Raw genomic sequence first — 15,669 nt, 5'->3', positions numbered from 1 at the left:
TGCTGATTTTGACCTCATAATCTGGAGGTTCTTGAAATAGCTCATTTTCCAGACACCAACAAAACAAAGAAGCATCTGGATGTTTTTAGTGTTCGGACTGATTCTTGAAGCAGTAGAACCCAAATTGAAATACAAAGACCTACAAAAAGTGAATGTTGCATGTTTCTTCTTGAGTTAATATCTCTTTCCCTTTAACTTGTGCTGTCAACAGTTCACTCTGCTGAAAAAAACAGCTGTTTCCCTCTAATCCAAATTGTTTGCATCCTGGAAGTTGATATGTGCAAGTTATGTCTACACTGTGGAATATAGAGGTTATGAATAAGGACTGTTGGAATGTATATATGATGTTTTTATACAAAGTTATAGATAGCATTTAACAGTTTTTCTTTTTAACACCAGCCGGCGCAAAGTCTACAGGTGGAAATCAATACTCCAACCTGGTTTATCTCTTGCTGATATTGTTGCCGTTTACATAAATGAACTAAACTACCTCACATTAAATATTTAACATACCACACTAGTTAGGGCTACATATGTCCCTAATTTTTGATTATTTATAACCAACAACTAGTAATGCTTATGCAAATGAGCAGAAAACCATTAAGTGTGTGGAGAAAAAATAAAGACATGGAGGAACAAGACTATTTTGCACATTGTTTCATTCTTTTTTATTTTACAAAAAGATGAGGGTAGGGCTACAAATCCTGATAATTTATACAAATACACATTTAAAAAATAAATTTTAATTTAGTAAACTCTCTGTGAACAAGTTTCTGCAATAGCCAACTGCTTGAGATCCCTGAGCAGAGACACAGAGAAACACTTCTTTTTACACCTTCTTAAAGACATAAAAAAAACGTGCGTTTCTTTATCAACACTTTAAATATTTACATCAGGAATGAGTTTGTGTTTGCTTGTGTGTGAGTGGCAACAAATCAAAGTGAACTCTTAACATTTCTTTATCTCCTTTATAGTAAAACAGCACCGGGAGACAACTAATGAACTGCTTTGAATCAGAATCTCGCTGTCCTGAAGAGGATGTTCAGTGCAGAGCTAAGTCAGGTAAATCAACGGTATTTATATATTTTAAGTAACCATTTAAAACATACAGAACTTCCATGAACTCCTTTTCCTTCATTTTACATGTGAAATAAAAAAAAAGGCAAGACTAATAAAGACCAACATATGTCTATATATGGTGAAATTAAACAAACAAAAAAAAGGTAATCAGTTACTTCATGATTTTGCCACAGTCATTTTTCATTTCAGGCCAGGTTTGCCAGCTGGTTTTCATATTACAAGTGATTTTATCATTTATACTGTTTTGTCCCTTCATATTTTATTTCGGTCAAACTCCATTTTTCAGATATCAAAGTTTGTTTGGTTCTGAAACATTTAAGTGACAAATGCAGCCAAAACCGCAGAAATCTGTAAAGGAAGTAAATACTTTTTTTTTTTCTAAGAACTGCATAAGATAAAAAATTCAGTAGCCTTAAGGTGCAGTAAAATAAAACACAAGCGTCTTTCTTCTCTGTTTTATTCATATAATACGCTGATAATTCTATTTGTGAAATAGTTAGATAAGATTTAAATTTTGCTTGGAACATATATCATTTAGTGAAAAGTGATTCAGCTGCTATTTGGGGATATATGAGTTAAGTGTGCATCTCCCAGTCGGCGCTATGTCACACAGACTGGAAGCTGCAGCCCCTGGTACAGTGATCACCATTACAAAATGTGATTTGTTGTTAGGAAAGCACTGCACATACTATAGGTTTGTAATCTATAACTGTGAGAATAGGCAGTGATATTTAAAAAACGCCACAAAACCTGGTGCTACACCACAGCAAGGGTCCAGCTGGAAGTCCCAGAAAAGACAAAACAGGTTTCTTAGAACTACAGTAAAGGGAACAGAGCAACAACCAAGAAGTGTTAAAACGAAGACACATCTAAATATGTATGACTTGGGCCAAGAAATAACCACAAATACTGTACAAGAAATGAAGGTGCTCGGTCATTTACTAAAGACTGACAATAAAGAGAAGGAAAAGAAAAGTAGACAAAATTTATACATATGAGAGCTAAGGGCAGCTGCAAGTAGACTGAAACCCCACAAACTACTGTAACAAGCAATGAATTCCCAAATCATGGAGCTACAGTTTGATGTGTTGTTCTGTAAGCTAAAAACCTAGTTGCTATATATTAGAATTTATTAAAACAAACAAAATGAAGGAACTTTATTTTAACACAAAGGCATTTAAATGTTTCTCTTTGAATGAGCTGTGACTGTGCGTTGGTCCATGTAACGAAGAAAGTTGGACATTAGCTTAACATTTATATTTGGCTGAATGAACTCTGTTTTAGGTCCTGTAGCACTTCATGGCAACTGGGAAGGCAGTCCACCAGCAACCTGAAGCTCTAAGCTTTTTGTTTGAAAGTAGTTTAATATAAGCTTCTAAGCAAGTTGCTGCTGTGGTTTATCAGAATGTGAAGAGTGGCAAAAAGTTAAGTAAATTGCAGGTGCATTAATGAAATAATTAATCCTTAAAGTCATCAGATAATCTACTTCCCCTCCTTTACTTGCCAAAATTGGCAAATTATAGCCTTTTCGATGCTTTAGAGACTCTAATTGTGCTTTAATACTTACATTGTTTTCCCTTTTTATGCTTTTCTTTAAACATCAGGACAGCTGCTACATTTGAAAAACAATACTGAGTTAAAAAAAAAAAAAAGCAAATTTGAGGATTTTAATGAAAAGGTTAAAGTGGTAATAATATCGCTTCAAGGTACACATTTTAAGAAGTTAAACTATGTCCTGTTCTTCATTTGACAGTACCGTCTTTTCTTCATTTTCAAGTAAAAGCATGTATTGAAACTAAAATCTGACAGATACTCCTTCAGCACTCCTCTCAGTCTTTGTTGTAGCTCAAACTGCTGGAGTGATGAACTTGTGGCCTCTCTTCAAGTGTTCTTATATAAAAAAATTAAAGGATTCCGTGAGGACGGTAAATCTGCAGAAAGGCATCCAAATACCACATAGCGCCTTCCAAACTGTAAGCAATACTGTGAAAAGCTGCAGGCCTGAGATGTTTGCAGAGCTCAAAGGTGATTAGGGAGGCTGTGCAGCACAGTTGCTTCATCTCTGCAAATATCCTCCATCTCTGTCTTCTCTCCTGAATGAGAAAACACAATGAGGGCACGTAGGCCGTCGTCCTTTCTGGGTCTGGTGCACAGATGGCATGTAGGCGGCTTGGGAGATCTCAGGGGCTTGTGGTCCTCAGGCCCTGCTTCTCCATGATGTTCCAAAGCTTACGCAGATTCGACTGGGTGATGGTGTCATCTGGTTTTAGCTGAAGAGCCCGGAGATAATTGGCTTCAGCTTCTTGCAGTTTACCGTTGAGGTGGAGGATTGCTCCAAGGTTCATCAAAGCTGCAGGGTACTAAAGGAAACAGAAAACATAATTTCAGAGCACAATCAGCTTGTAATCAATACATTTAGCTGGTGTACAACAGTGATCTCCAGATGTCATCAGGACAGCTTGGAGCTTTGTGAAGTTTTACCTCATCTTTAGCAAACTTTACATCTTAGGCATTATCAGCTCATATGGATTCTCAGAGTTCTGGTTATGTTCTTCATGTGTTTTTCATATCCCTATAGGCCAAGCATGGCTATGAAACAGATTTTTTGTGTGTGTACTTGTCTTAACAATGGTGTGGGGACTTCAGTCTGTTTACAATGTTACATGATGGGGACCTATGTCTTAATGGGAACCAATATCCTGGTCTGTTCTTTGAGTTGGGGTTAGGTGCAGGGTTAAGGTTAGGGATATGTTGGTAATAGTTAGGTACAGGGTCTGGATTAGGCCATATAAAATTAATGTAAGTCAATGAAGTGGCCCCATAAGTCATGAAAACACTGTGGGTGTGTGGGGGGGTGTTTTTCTCTAACAAAACAGTTAGGTATGGCAAATCTAACAAAACCCTAAGGGAGAAAGTGTTTTGGTCTTATGGAACTACCTTCAAACAGACACAGAACTGGACACCTTAAAAACACCTCCACGCCCACAGCAAAACATGGCGGTGACAACATTATGAAGGGGGTTATAGTGGGGTTTCTATCACTTGGAAGTAAATGAAGGGTGGTTCAATAGAGCTCCTTCTGAGTTGGTCTTCTTTTACCAGTTTCTGTCCCATTCCAAGCTTAATAGAGATTTATTTTCTTAGCAGAATAGGAAGTTTAATCATACACTAAGATCATCAAAAGGAGGATCTAACTGAGTAAGGTGACTAAGTAAGAGTCCAGAACCAAATTAGCCAGAACCTCTGTGAGGTCACCTTAAGAGATATGTGAATGGGATACACTATATGTCCTCATAATTTGAAGACTTTGAGGAATTCTAAGGCAGGGCGGGCAAGCATGACCGAGATTATAAATGAGTTAGTACTGCCAGTCAATCTGATTTTGAAATCTAGAGATCTATAACTATTCTCCTCAAGAGCTGCAATACAAACAAATACAAGCTGTAAGCACAACAATGGAGCTTCCCGAGAAACATCAAAAAAGAGCTACAACACAAAATATGATGTGTTGAGACTGGAATGTGATTTAATTCACACATCAACGGCTGTTAAACAATGCACATGGTCTGTTCACACTGAATATTTGTGCGAGAGATAATGTATGGTTCAAAGTCTTGTCTATGAGTGAAGACTTGCAGGGATCACAACCTCCAAAAAGAAAAATGTCGTAGTATTTCCTCCGAGTCATCTTAGCTTCTGTTACAAAGATTTCTTCCCTGTTGATGATTACAAACGTTATATGATATGCTCTTTAACGGTAATAGAACGCTGAGTCATCAGATCAGAGCCTAAATGATACTGGTCCCTTTTGTCAGATTGCCCAAACTCTGGTTAGAGTTTGGTAAGTAAGTCTCTGCCTGTCCCTCCGTCTGGTCTGTGGCTATAGATGTCAAAGGGAGCAGCCAGCTCTTTGAAGTGGCTCTAGATGTTTATTCCTGCTGGTGCCAATGGGCAAAGTCATAATCAGTGTGACGGATGAGTCATGAGGATGTAAGTACAGGAAAGTGCCTCTGGTGTAATCATGTCAAGACCAAGAAGTATGCAGGCCAAGGGAGGGGCAACATCTGATCACTATTTTGGTTAGAGATGAGGAAAAAATGCCTCATCCATGAAAGAACTCCTGGTCTATTGCAGAGCTTACTGTAATTTCTGAAATTATATTCTGTAGAGAAAAATAATTAAATTGCTGCTTTTTGAAAAATTGGAAGTGGATTGCTGTGTAGTTTTTAATTAAAAATCTCCTGCCTCCCGAGGTAATATATTGACCTGAAAAACTGCTTCCCCATAAATGCTGACATTAGGTGCCTTATAAATATTCATTGGCTTTGAATTTATTTAACGGCTTGCCTAATTGTAAAAACAAAACATGCAAAGAATTCTATTGCTATTGATGATGCAGAGACCTGCAATAACAGCAGAGAATAGATGTGAAGTGTTTGGTAAGTAAAAGTCCAACATGAATAATCAACATGGACTCTACACTAAAACTGAAAAAACTGTAATTTTTACCCCAGAACGTCTCTTAATAAATGCACTTTTATTTAGGGAATCAGGGAGACAACTGTGGAACAGTTTAAAGCAGGGTCTGGTTCTAAAACAATACCCTTAACTTTGCACTTTTCTTAAACCTTTTCTTCAATCTATCATCTGAGAAATTGAGAGGAGTTGGACCACCAAGACATGGAGGTTGTGTTTGGAAAAATCTATTTCCCATCATTAATTTCAAGTATTAGAATATTGATTTCCTATATCAATGTACACCTGAACTGACAAGCCAGACAAAGAGAATGTGAATCAGAGAAGAAGAAAAAAAGGTCCATGGTCAATCGCGATGGTCGAAGAAATCCACATCTCGGGTCAAACAAAACAAACACTATATGCATCAGCCTGAACACACCATGCTCAGGACAGGACATGGTGGTAGCAGCCTCATGCTGAGAGAATGGTTCTCTTCAGCAGGAAAATGGTTAGTAAGAGGAATATTGCACACATAACCCAAAAACTAAATAATTTATACAATAGGCTTATGAAAAGATTTCAGGAGTTTCATTACTTTAAGAAAGTTCTTTCAGAATGTAATGCTATATATAGAATGAACAGGAATTTTTGCAGTTGGAGTTATATGACATTTTCACTCCCAAAGTGTGCAAATACTAAGTTAAGACTGAGAAATGGGATGACTTGATGATTGAAAAAATAAATGGCAAAACCATCATCTGCTTTTCTAGGGCAGAATAACACTGATGGATAAAGTAAAAACAGAAAGACAAATGTTGCCATTTAAATGTTTGGCTGACATCACTAAATGCCTTTTTGAATTTCCGACTTTGGCTGCCAAGCCTGCTTTCCTTCATGTTGCAGAGGAAGCCGCAGTTTTGGATTTAATGGCCCTGGTAATTCTTAGAGTGTTCGTACAATAAATAACCTTAAGTGTGACCTGAATGGCTTTAGGGGTAAACCACAAAATAATACATGGACATGAATTTATACACATAGTAGTAATAATAGTATCACAAACACTGCATCTTTAGGTAAAAGGCAGATGTGTATTGAGAAATTTTACCATTGGTAAGAATTTTTTAAAAAACTCAAAAAGTAATCGTATTTTATTCTGAATTTGCACGGTTACGGGGTTCAAAATGACACAATATTCATATCCCAAGGGTTTATTTGGGAGCGCAAATTTCAGACTGGACAACAACATATTACAGTAGTGACCCTTCACTCAGGAGGGTATGGGTACTGTGGCTTTTGGAAAGGAGGGAAAGTCCTAATTAAAGGCTACAAAGTTTTTGTTTGAAGTCAATTATATTGTTTTAATTTCTTTCTATGTTTTTAAAGATTTTAGTCTAGGCTCAGAAAATTTCAGAGGAACTTCAGGTAAATATGAGCCCTGGACATATAGACAAAAACATACATATACATATATACGTATATATATACATACACACATTGTATGAAGCAAAGACTATTTGAAGTGAGATTTGATCTTAATGATTTTAGAAAGAATTTGAAGTGCTGAACACATGGGAGGTAAACAACTGGCTCTGATAGAGATTCAAACCAGAGTTGTCTGATGCAGAAAGACCCAAATGCCTTGAATAAAGGGAATAGCCATCTCTCTGTCAGGCAGTACACACACAGATTATCCAATTATTATACTTAAGAGAAGCAACCTAACCGTGTTGCTACTCCAACCAGGGGTACTCATACCTCTAGTGGTCCGCGAGTGCATTGCAAGGGGGTACATGGAAATATTTGATTTCTTAGGTAGTAAAATAATATAGGGCAGGTGTATTTTTGTCAGGACCCATTTGAAAAATTAAACAAGCTTTCATCAACCAAAAATTATGTTTTTCTTTTGAGTTTGCCTTGAGCTTTGAGACACATCAAAACCAAGCAGAGCCTGGTATCAGCTGTTTCTCACGCTAGTATATCGGAGTTCATCAAAGCAGCTCAGGTGTCTTGATGATGTCAAAGTAAAACCTATTAAGTCGTCTGACAATAATTTTTGTTCTGTATTTTGTTCCCAATTCATCATATTTGATTAAATTACATTGTTGGGCTGATAGCTCTCTTTGCCACTTGGAGAATTTAAATCAACTCAATGAAAATGCTGGTGACAGAGGATAACTTTAAGCTAAAACCTTTTAAAAGTTAACATTGATACTAGGTCTCCACCTGATTATTTGAAGTACAAAGCTCTCTGATTTTGAGCTTGTTTTGGGTCATTTCTAAATAACTACAAGACGTGGAAGAGCACAATGCCATCCTGTTGCTTGAATGGAAGCCAGTCAAAAATGTAAAAAAGTTAACTCCAGTCTTAGCTAACTTACTGCTTTAACTTATGTAACTTTAGAAAAGAAAGTGATCTTATATGGCTATGAAAACAATAATAGAACAGGTCAAGTCTCTTCCACACTATAAGCAGTTAATTTTCCCCCATGCTTTGAACCATGCAGCTTATACAAAGATGCGGCTTTTCTGTGGAGTGCGAAAGGTAAAAGTTGGAAATCAAATGAAGTGAGGTGCCCTCTATATGGTAATCCAACATTAATTAAGCAGAACTATTCACAATATAATTGTCACAGTACCTTGCTGCAGGACAAATAATCCCTTTATATTGTAGTTATATTACAGCAATGTGTAATGCAGATGCCTTACTTGAAAAAGGAGATAAAACCGTCCAAGTTAAAAGTTGTCTTAATATTTTCGGGTAGAAATCACAGAATGTATTTCATCATTCATCTCAGAGTGTAGTGAATACTGCTGTTTGCTCATCAATATCAGGTGTCGCATTCATCAATACTTGTAGGTCTGAGTGTGGATACATGGCCGTTTTTGTCATGAAACCTGATGGGTTCACCCTGCCTCTAGTCCAATAACCTCTGGACTTAGGTTGCGCTCCCACAGTCTATAGATTTTACTGTTTAAAAATCTGTTTTCACTCTTTTTTTTCTACCTTACATCTTCAACAAGACTGAGACCAGAGGAGGCAGTAGCATATCCACATGTTGTTTTCATATTGCTGTTGTTTTTCAGTTTGAAAGAAAAAGTGTTGCTGAACTGAAATATTCCTGAACTCATGCAGAGAATTTCACAACAGCACCATGTCTGTTTTTAATATGATGCCCCCTGAAGGTACGTATATTACAGATATTCATTGTATTCCTCTGCTCTAGCCTGTCGCATGAGGGGAATTCTCTCTAAATATGTTACGTCAAAGAGGAAACCTCCATGTTCTTTGAAGCTTGACAGTATAACAAACAGTAATGGTTATTTGTTGACATATGTCAGTGTTTGTAAAACCTTCTAAATCTTTATTTTTATAAATTGCCCATTTTTTTTTATTTATGATTGCATTCAGTTAAGTAAAACAAACTACCGGTAACTCGTTATACATTAGGATTGGAAATGTTTTTTTTGTAATGTACAGCTTTAATTAATTTTCAGTTTAACAAATTTTGAAACCTTGCTTATCATCATTATAAATGATATAAGCAGTTCTGGAAGGATCTGTAGATGGGATTTGTAATGATAAAAATATACCATTTTCCAGCATTGATAAATGCCTTTGAGAGGCTGCAGGATTGGATATGCTTTCTCTCTGGGTTTCATTAAATGTATGAAACATAGGGAAACACAAAAAAATCTGAACAAACTGATCCTGAGCTGAACTCCGTGACTTGGGGAAGTTTTCCTGGTTGTGTTTGACAGTGTTTGTGAATATTTTACCAGGGTTGTATGCACACAAGGCCAAACCATGTTTCCTGCAAAACATTGTAAAGATGTATTTGATCATTAATCCACAGCTGCCCGTTTTCAATCAGGGCATAGGAACAAACAGGATGACCACACACTAAACATACGTCCCCTGTCTGCAGGGCCCTCACTTAAACAACTTGACCCATCCTGTCAGAGCTCCTAAAGACTGAGCCCATTCATTCTCAGGATGCCACAGTCCCCTGGCTGAGTGTTATTATCATCATTCTTTCCAATCTGCTTACTCTGGCCTCTCCTTTGAACTTGTTGATGGATGTTGCAAAAGCAAACCTCTTAGCTCAGGAAAAACCAAACCCTCATTACTCTGAGAGGCACTGACAATGAATCGCGTTGTTAAAGGCAGGGCAGCCAGTAATGATATTGGAAAGCCAGTCTGACTGTAATTGCAGAGCGTCCATCAAAGTAAATAGTAATGAGGAAGAATAGCGAGTCAAGGTTTTACTTACGTTGGGTCTAAGACTTGCTGCTTGTCCGTAATACTTCTCGGCTGCCTCATTGAGTTTGGCTTGTCTGAAAAGGGAAAAGAGGGAGAGGTGATCATTTGTCATTTTTATTGCTGCTGGCTCTGGATGAGGCCTTGAACCCTCAGTGTTTACTGGTTCCCAGAGGTCAGGGAGAAAATAACATTGAGGAAAAGCATTAGGAAGCCTCATCCAATGGTTTGTAGGTTTTTCATCGGTTGGCAACATTTAGGTGATCTTTTGAGTCCAAAAGGACTTTCTGGTCTAATTAAATCTCAAATATCCCAAATGTGTTTTAAAATAAAAATCTGATTAAAGTATTAGAGTTTGAGGGTTATAACACTAAAGAGTTCAGGTCCTACCTAAAATATTTACATCTTGTTGATTTAGGATGTTTGAATTGCTGTTTATTAAAAAATTAAACCACAGTTGAATCTCAAAAAAATCTAACCTAATCTAACCAAAAAGTAATTTATTTCAGCAATTTACTTAAGGAAGAAACCCTTGTTGTATAGTAATATGCACAAATTGAGCTTTATTTCAGAGATCACATCTCTCCTATCCTAGCTTCTCTTCACTGGCCTTTTGTTAAATCCAGAATAGAATTAAAAATTCTCACATATAAAGCCCTAAATGGCCAAGCTCCGTTTTATATCAGAGATATAATTGTTCCTTATGTTCCTACCAGAGCACTTCGCTCTCAATCTGCAGGTTTACTAGTGGCTCCTGAGAACTGCTACCTTTTCGGGACTCGGAAGTCCTTGTTAAGCGTCCAGGATCTGATAAGAATCCTTTGTTAATGCTCTTACACTTGTATTCTATAAATATTAGGCTCTGTGTGAAATTTATTCATGGCTGTCACTTATGAAATAAAAATATTTATCTATTTTTTTCAAGAATTTTAAAATTTTTGCACTAATTGTCTGAATCAATTATATGCAGTGTGTATTTGCATTTAGTCAGTTTTAAAGATTGTCATTTGATATTTTGAAGCATATTTAAAAGCAAGGGGGAAAAAAAGATGATTACTGTAAAATAATTATAATGAATAATGACCTGGATAAAAAGAAAACACTCTATTGAAATGAGACTGACAGGGATTTTTGCAGGAGAACTTGATAGAATTATTGCCTTAGGAATAAAACACCTTCCAGCTGAAAAGCAAGCAGCAGTTGAGCCATAAATGTAGTAATCATATTTGTTGTCTTTCTTTAAGGTCTCTGCTCCTCTCCGTTGTGTTAGATTAAAATAACTGGAGGTCCGTCAACACCAATGGTTCCTGTTTCTTTGTTAATGCTCTGTTCTCTCCAAAATGATCCACAGCTGCAGGCTTTTCCCTAATGACAATAATCATCTAATTGCAAATAATTTACCTTTGACAAAGTCAAGGACAGAGTCATGGATCAAAGGCTTCTGGACCCACAGTTTCATTTAGGATGTCAAAGTCTATTAGCTAATCATTGCATCAGACACCTAAACCAGTGTCCTCTAATAGCAGTGTCAACAAGATCAAACGGATGGACTGTCAAAAGATCTAAGGAGGTTGAAGATTTGACACTAAAAACAAGAATGTATAAATAAATTGTCAGCTCTTGCTTTCGATCTGTCTAGTCATATTTCATTTGATGTTTATTTTTTCTTTAAGCCTATGAGGAACCCATTAAATGTGATAAAACAATCAGCTGATATTGGTGAGTCCTTCTGACTGAAACATTAACACAGTATTACTCACTCTTTAGTTCTTATGTTTTTTGTTTTTTTTTAAATCTTTTGTCAGCTTCTGTGCTCACTCAATAGAAAAAGCCAATGTTGTTTTTTTTTAACTCTAGAAAGTAATAAGTCTTTTTTGAACAGCAGTAATAAATACATGCTTACCAGTTGTGGTTGCTTTGTCAAGCTACATTTCAACATGCTGCTATAATTGTGCTTTGGTGCTCGCTATGTCCATAAAATGAACTAGGCTTTCCAACGATGTCTAACATGTCTATGTTGGTTGTCCCCATTGACAGAATTTCCGCACCATGCACCTAGGAAAATTTGCAACAACAGAGGAAGCTCTGCACAAACAGAAAATGGTGGAGGAGCAATAGCTCCTACCAGCGAGGGTTTTACAAATATAAACTTCTAAAGAAAAACTACAGTCACAATTTTAGTTGAAGAGAATTGCAATTTAGATTTTTGGCAAAAACATTTTGCCCTAATATTCCTGTTATGAGCATGCACTAAAGCCTGCCGATAACAGCTTAAACAAACTCTTTGTTTGGAACCAAATTGGTCAAAAACCCAAGTGAGCAATAAATGGCATGACCATATTTGTAAGCTTTTGTGTCTCATTGTCTCTTCCCTTCTCTTATCTAGATTCTGTCCCCATCTTTCCATGTCCTTGCCAAAAAAAAAACCCATAAAGAGCATAAGCTGCAGAGGAGCAGGACCCCAAGAGAGGAACTTAACCCAACCGGTGCCTGAGAAGATGCTTTTACTACCAGGGGCAGAAGGTCTTTAGACTGCCATCTTTCAGAGGTGTAGCTCTTAAAGCAGCAAAAAGATAACTAACAACATTTTTAACAATGGTCTTTGTGCTGATTAATGTTTCATTAAACCAAAGTGGTAACAAATAGAGAGCAAGCACATTTCTTTAGAGTATTTATTCTTTTCCAATTATGACTAATTTTCACCAACCCTATCACTCACCATGATGAGTTAAAGCATCATTCCTAGATTCTACTCCTGTTCAGAGAGAGAGGGATCACAAAGTCCTGCCAAGAAAATCACCCAGGCTGAGGAATGGAGTAAGCCCATGGATAAACCGTGCAGACAGTAGAGTTTGCTCTCTCATGCACACACTCCTTTCAGCCCCGCCAAGGAAAACCATTCATCTACTCAAAATGAAATACCATGCAACATCTGTGTGTGTGCACATAGACTAGGGAAATCAAAGGTAAGAAAGAAAAAGGTCTGTACTGGGGCACTTACCTGAGCATGTGAGCGGCACTGAAGACCACATCAAATTCCCCACTGTCGAGGCGCGCAGCCGTCTTTGCCATCTCTGCTGCTTCCAACAGCCGTGACTCTTCCAATAAAAATTGACCTACGAGTGTAAGAGAAAACAGCAGCCCTGTAAAAACATGAACAAATCCCCACAAAGGGATCCACAATGTAATAATATCGACATTGGCACTGGTGCAGGGAAACCAGGCCTGCTCCTGTAAAAATATGCTTTAACACTAGATATGAATTTTACAAACTATCCCTCTTTGGTCATTTCTCGGAGCTGTTAGATCAGATTAGTCGACCTTGATAGATCAGCATCTGATTGTGAAAATACTTCTTGGAAGAAATTTTTCTTTTAAATGTGCGCCTGACTTGCAGTGGACCTCTGTGGATGAAGCTAATAAAATGGAATTATGGAGGCCTGATAAGGCCACAATTTAGGGATTCATGGGTAGTAAGGTACAAAACAAAGGTGTTATCACCATGTTGATTTTTGTAAACCCTATCACTGTGGACTAGTCAACCCCCCACTGCATTTAATTAGATAATCTTGAAAAAGTAACGAAGACTATAGCCTACTATAAAGGTCTACGGTGAGGGAAAGACTAATCAGGATTCTTCTCTCATTTCTGACCTTAAAAGCAATAGAGGATTTGGATAAAAAAAAACAAAAAAAAAAACAACAAAAACATGTCTTGAAACTCCCAATGAATTGGAGCACACTTTGCCAGACATTAACCCCTGCCACCAAAGCTTAAAGGGAAACGCTGTTTTTTTTTACATTGGCCCCTTGATTTTACATTATTACATCCTGTTCTACTCACCCATATGAGTTTGTTTCGAAGATATTCGGTTTTGTAATATATAAATATAAAAAATATAACCTTAGATGTCTGGGGGACAGGGATTCTCAATGATTCCTAACCCTGACAAACATAAGTTTAAGGTCAGCTAAATCAACATTGGGTGATTTTTGACACAAGTAATACCTTAGTTTGAAAAATATTAGTGGATTTTTCAGGTCAATATACAACACTGAGTATATACTGATGCTACATGCAGGCTAGCCTTTTCCAAACTCCCCTATGTTACTAAAGATGGTCAGGTAATGCGTAGAAGAGCTTCCGACTTCAAAGTCCTGGAGCTTATTACTAAAAATCAAAAAACACTAAAGGAAACATGTAAGAATTCAGTCAGTAAAGTCTAACTCTGTTAGATTTGATTAGTTTTATTCAGATAACTTAAGCTGTTTTTTTTCATTTATATTTATCTGTAATATAAAATTTAATTCAAAATAGTAATGTTTTGATTGAGAGCAATGACAGTAAGCTGACATCTTTAATAGCTTTTGAAGGAAAAAAAATATGAAAAATTAAACTGTTAACATTTCAGAAACCTTGCTCTGTTTTAGCAGGATAAGCATTTAAAAGGGATGCTGGAATCGTCACGTTCCATTTTCACCTCAAACTGGAGTGAACAATCAGAGGAAATCCTTGTATGTGCTAATAAAGCTCTTCTAAGCATGTCCTGAGGGAGACTATTGGTCTTTAGAGGAAGATGTGACAAAAACTCCACCAACACTGCTGCTGAGCAAGCGTCCAAAACCTGTAAATTCCTGCCTTTGTGCACAAATGTGGAATAAAGTATGCCTTAAACTGCCAAATCAAATAACTGAGTGAGAATAAAGTTGGGATGTGTCAATTTGGAAGAAAAACACAAATCTCACCATAATGCATGTAACAGTTGCCCTTTGTGGGATCCAGTTGGATGGCCTTCAGGAAGTACCTCTCTGCTTCTGTTTTCTGCCCCTGAGAGAAAAGGATTAAAAATGGTCTCATTATTTCTTCAACCACTTCTAGAAAAACACACCAAGGTCTGCAAAAGAGCTACAATTCCTCTGCATAAACCTAATGCCCCCCCCAACCACATACCTCCTTCAACAATAAATCCTAATAAACAGACATGAACAATATGAACCACAAGTGTTATTTTCTCATGCTCACGTATCATCCTTCAAAGGTGCACAGTTCTCTTCTTGGCAAAGCAAATCAGATCATGGCTCATTCATTACACACTTTAATCTGTGCACAAAAAAAAAAAAAAAAAAACACTTCCAAAGCTGCACCGTCAAAGGCCAGTGTGTGTGGCCCGGCTGCTCTGAAACAAGGAAGCATGCCGTGTATGGAAACAGGGAAGTGCTGCAGGGAAGAAGAGAGTAAAGCCAGAGACGGGGGCAGATGTGCCTGCAGGCATTTGGAGACTAGCATTATTATTAGGATCACATTATCTGACTGTTTTATTCAATTGTGCTTCAGCCAACAATTAGGCAAACAGGTCTCTACTAGAAGTTCAGGGTAGGTCATTGACTACCGGCCTGTTACATTGACTACCATCATGATGAAGTACTTCGAAAGGCTGGTTAAAAACACATTGTCTCCAGTCTCCCCCAACATATGACCCGTTCCAGTTTGCCTACCGACAGAACCGCTCCCCTGGGGACGCCATTCCTCTGCTCTTCACCTGAGGCTAGCATACTTGAAGGAGAAGGACACCCATGCTGTTCCTGGACTTCAATTCAGCTTTCAGCACCATCATCCCACAGTATCCGATAGGTAAACTGGAACAACTGGGCTTCAATACACCCCTCTGCAATCTCTGCATCATCCTAAGCACAGGCTCCCCTCAGGGCTGTTTCCTGAGCCCCCTGCTGTTCACCCTGATGACACATGACTGTGTCCCCAGGTTCACCACCTATCACATCGTGAAGTTCACAGACGACAACACGGTGATGCAGCTCATCAGCGACGACAACTACCAGGACTTCAGAGAGGAGGTAGAGCAGCTGGGGGGCTGG

At 37.7% G+C, this 15,669-nt stretch overlaps 1 protein-coding gene across 1 annotated transcript in view; it reads right to left on the bottom strand.

Moving 5' to 3' along the window:
* Positions 1-658: 658 nt before the first annotated feature.
* Positions 659-15,669, bottom strand: part of LOC107084743 (transmembrane and TPR repeat-containing protein 2-like) — a 100,400-nt gene continuing 85,389 nt past the window's right edge. The window contains exons 9-12 of the mRNA XM_015374738.1: positions 14,542-14,623; positions 12,798-12,912; positions 9,810-9,873; positions 659-3,440 (exon numbers count right to left, since the gene is read on the bottom strand). Coding sequence (XP_015230224.1) covers positions 3,261-3,440; positions 9,810-9,873; positions 12,798-12,912; positions 14,542-14,623 — 441 coding nt within the window. The 3' untranslated portion in view covers positions 659-3,260. The remainder of the gene's footprint in view (positions 3,441-9,809; positions 9,874-12,797; positions 12,913-14,541; positions 14,624-15,669) is intronic.

The sequence above is a fragment of the Cyprinodon variegatus genome, unplaced genomic scaffold (genome assembly GCF_000732505.1).
Source record: "Cyprinodon variegatus isolate N-32 unplaced genomic scaffold, C_variegatus-1.0 Scaffold108, whole genome shotgun sequence".
In the NCBI taxonomy this organism is placed as follows: Eukaryota; Metazoa; Chordata; class Actinopteri; order Cyprinodontiformes; family Cyprinodontidae; genus Cyprinodon; species Cyprinodon variegatus.
Note: the sequence above shows the minus strand (reverse complement) of the source record. Positions and strands in the feature narration are given on the sequence as shown.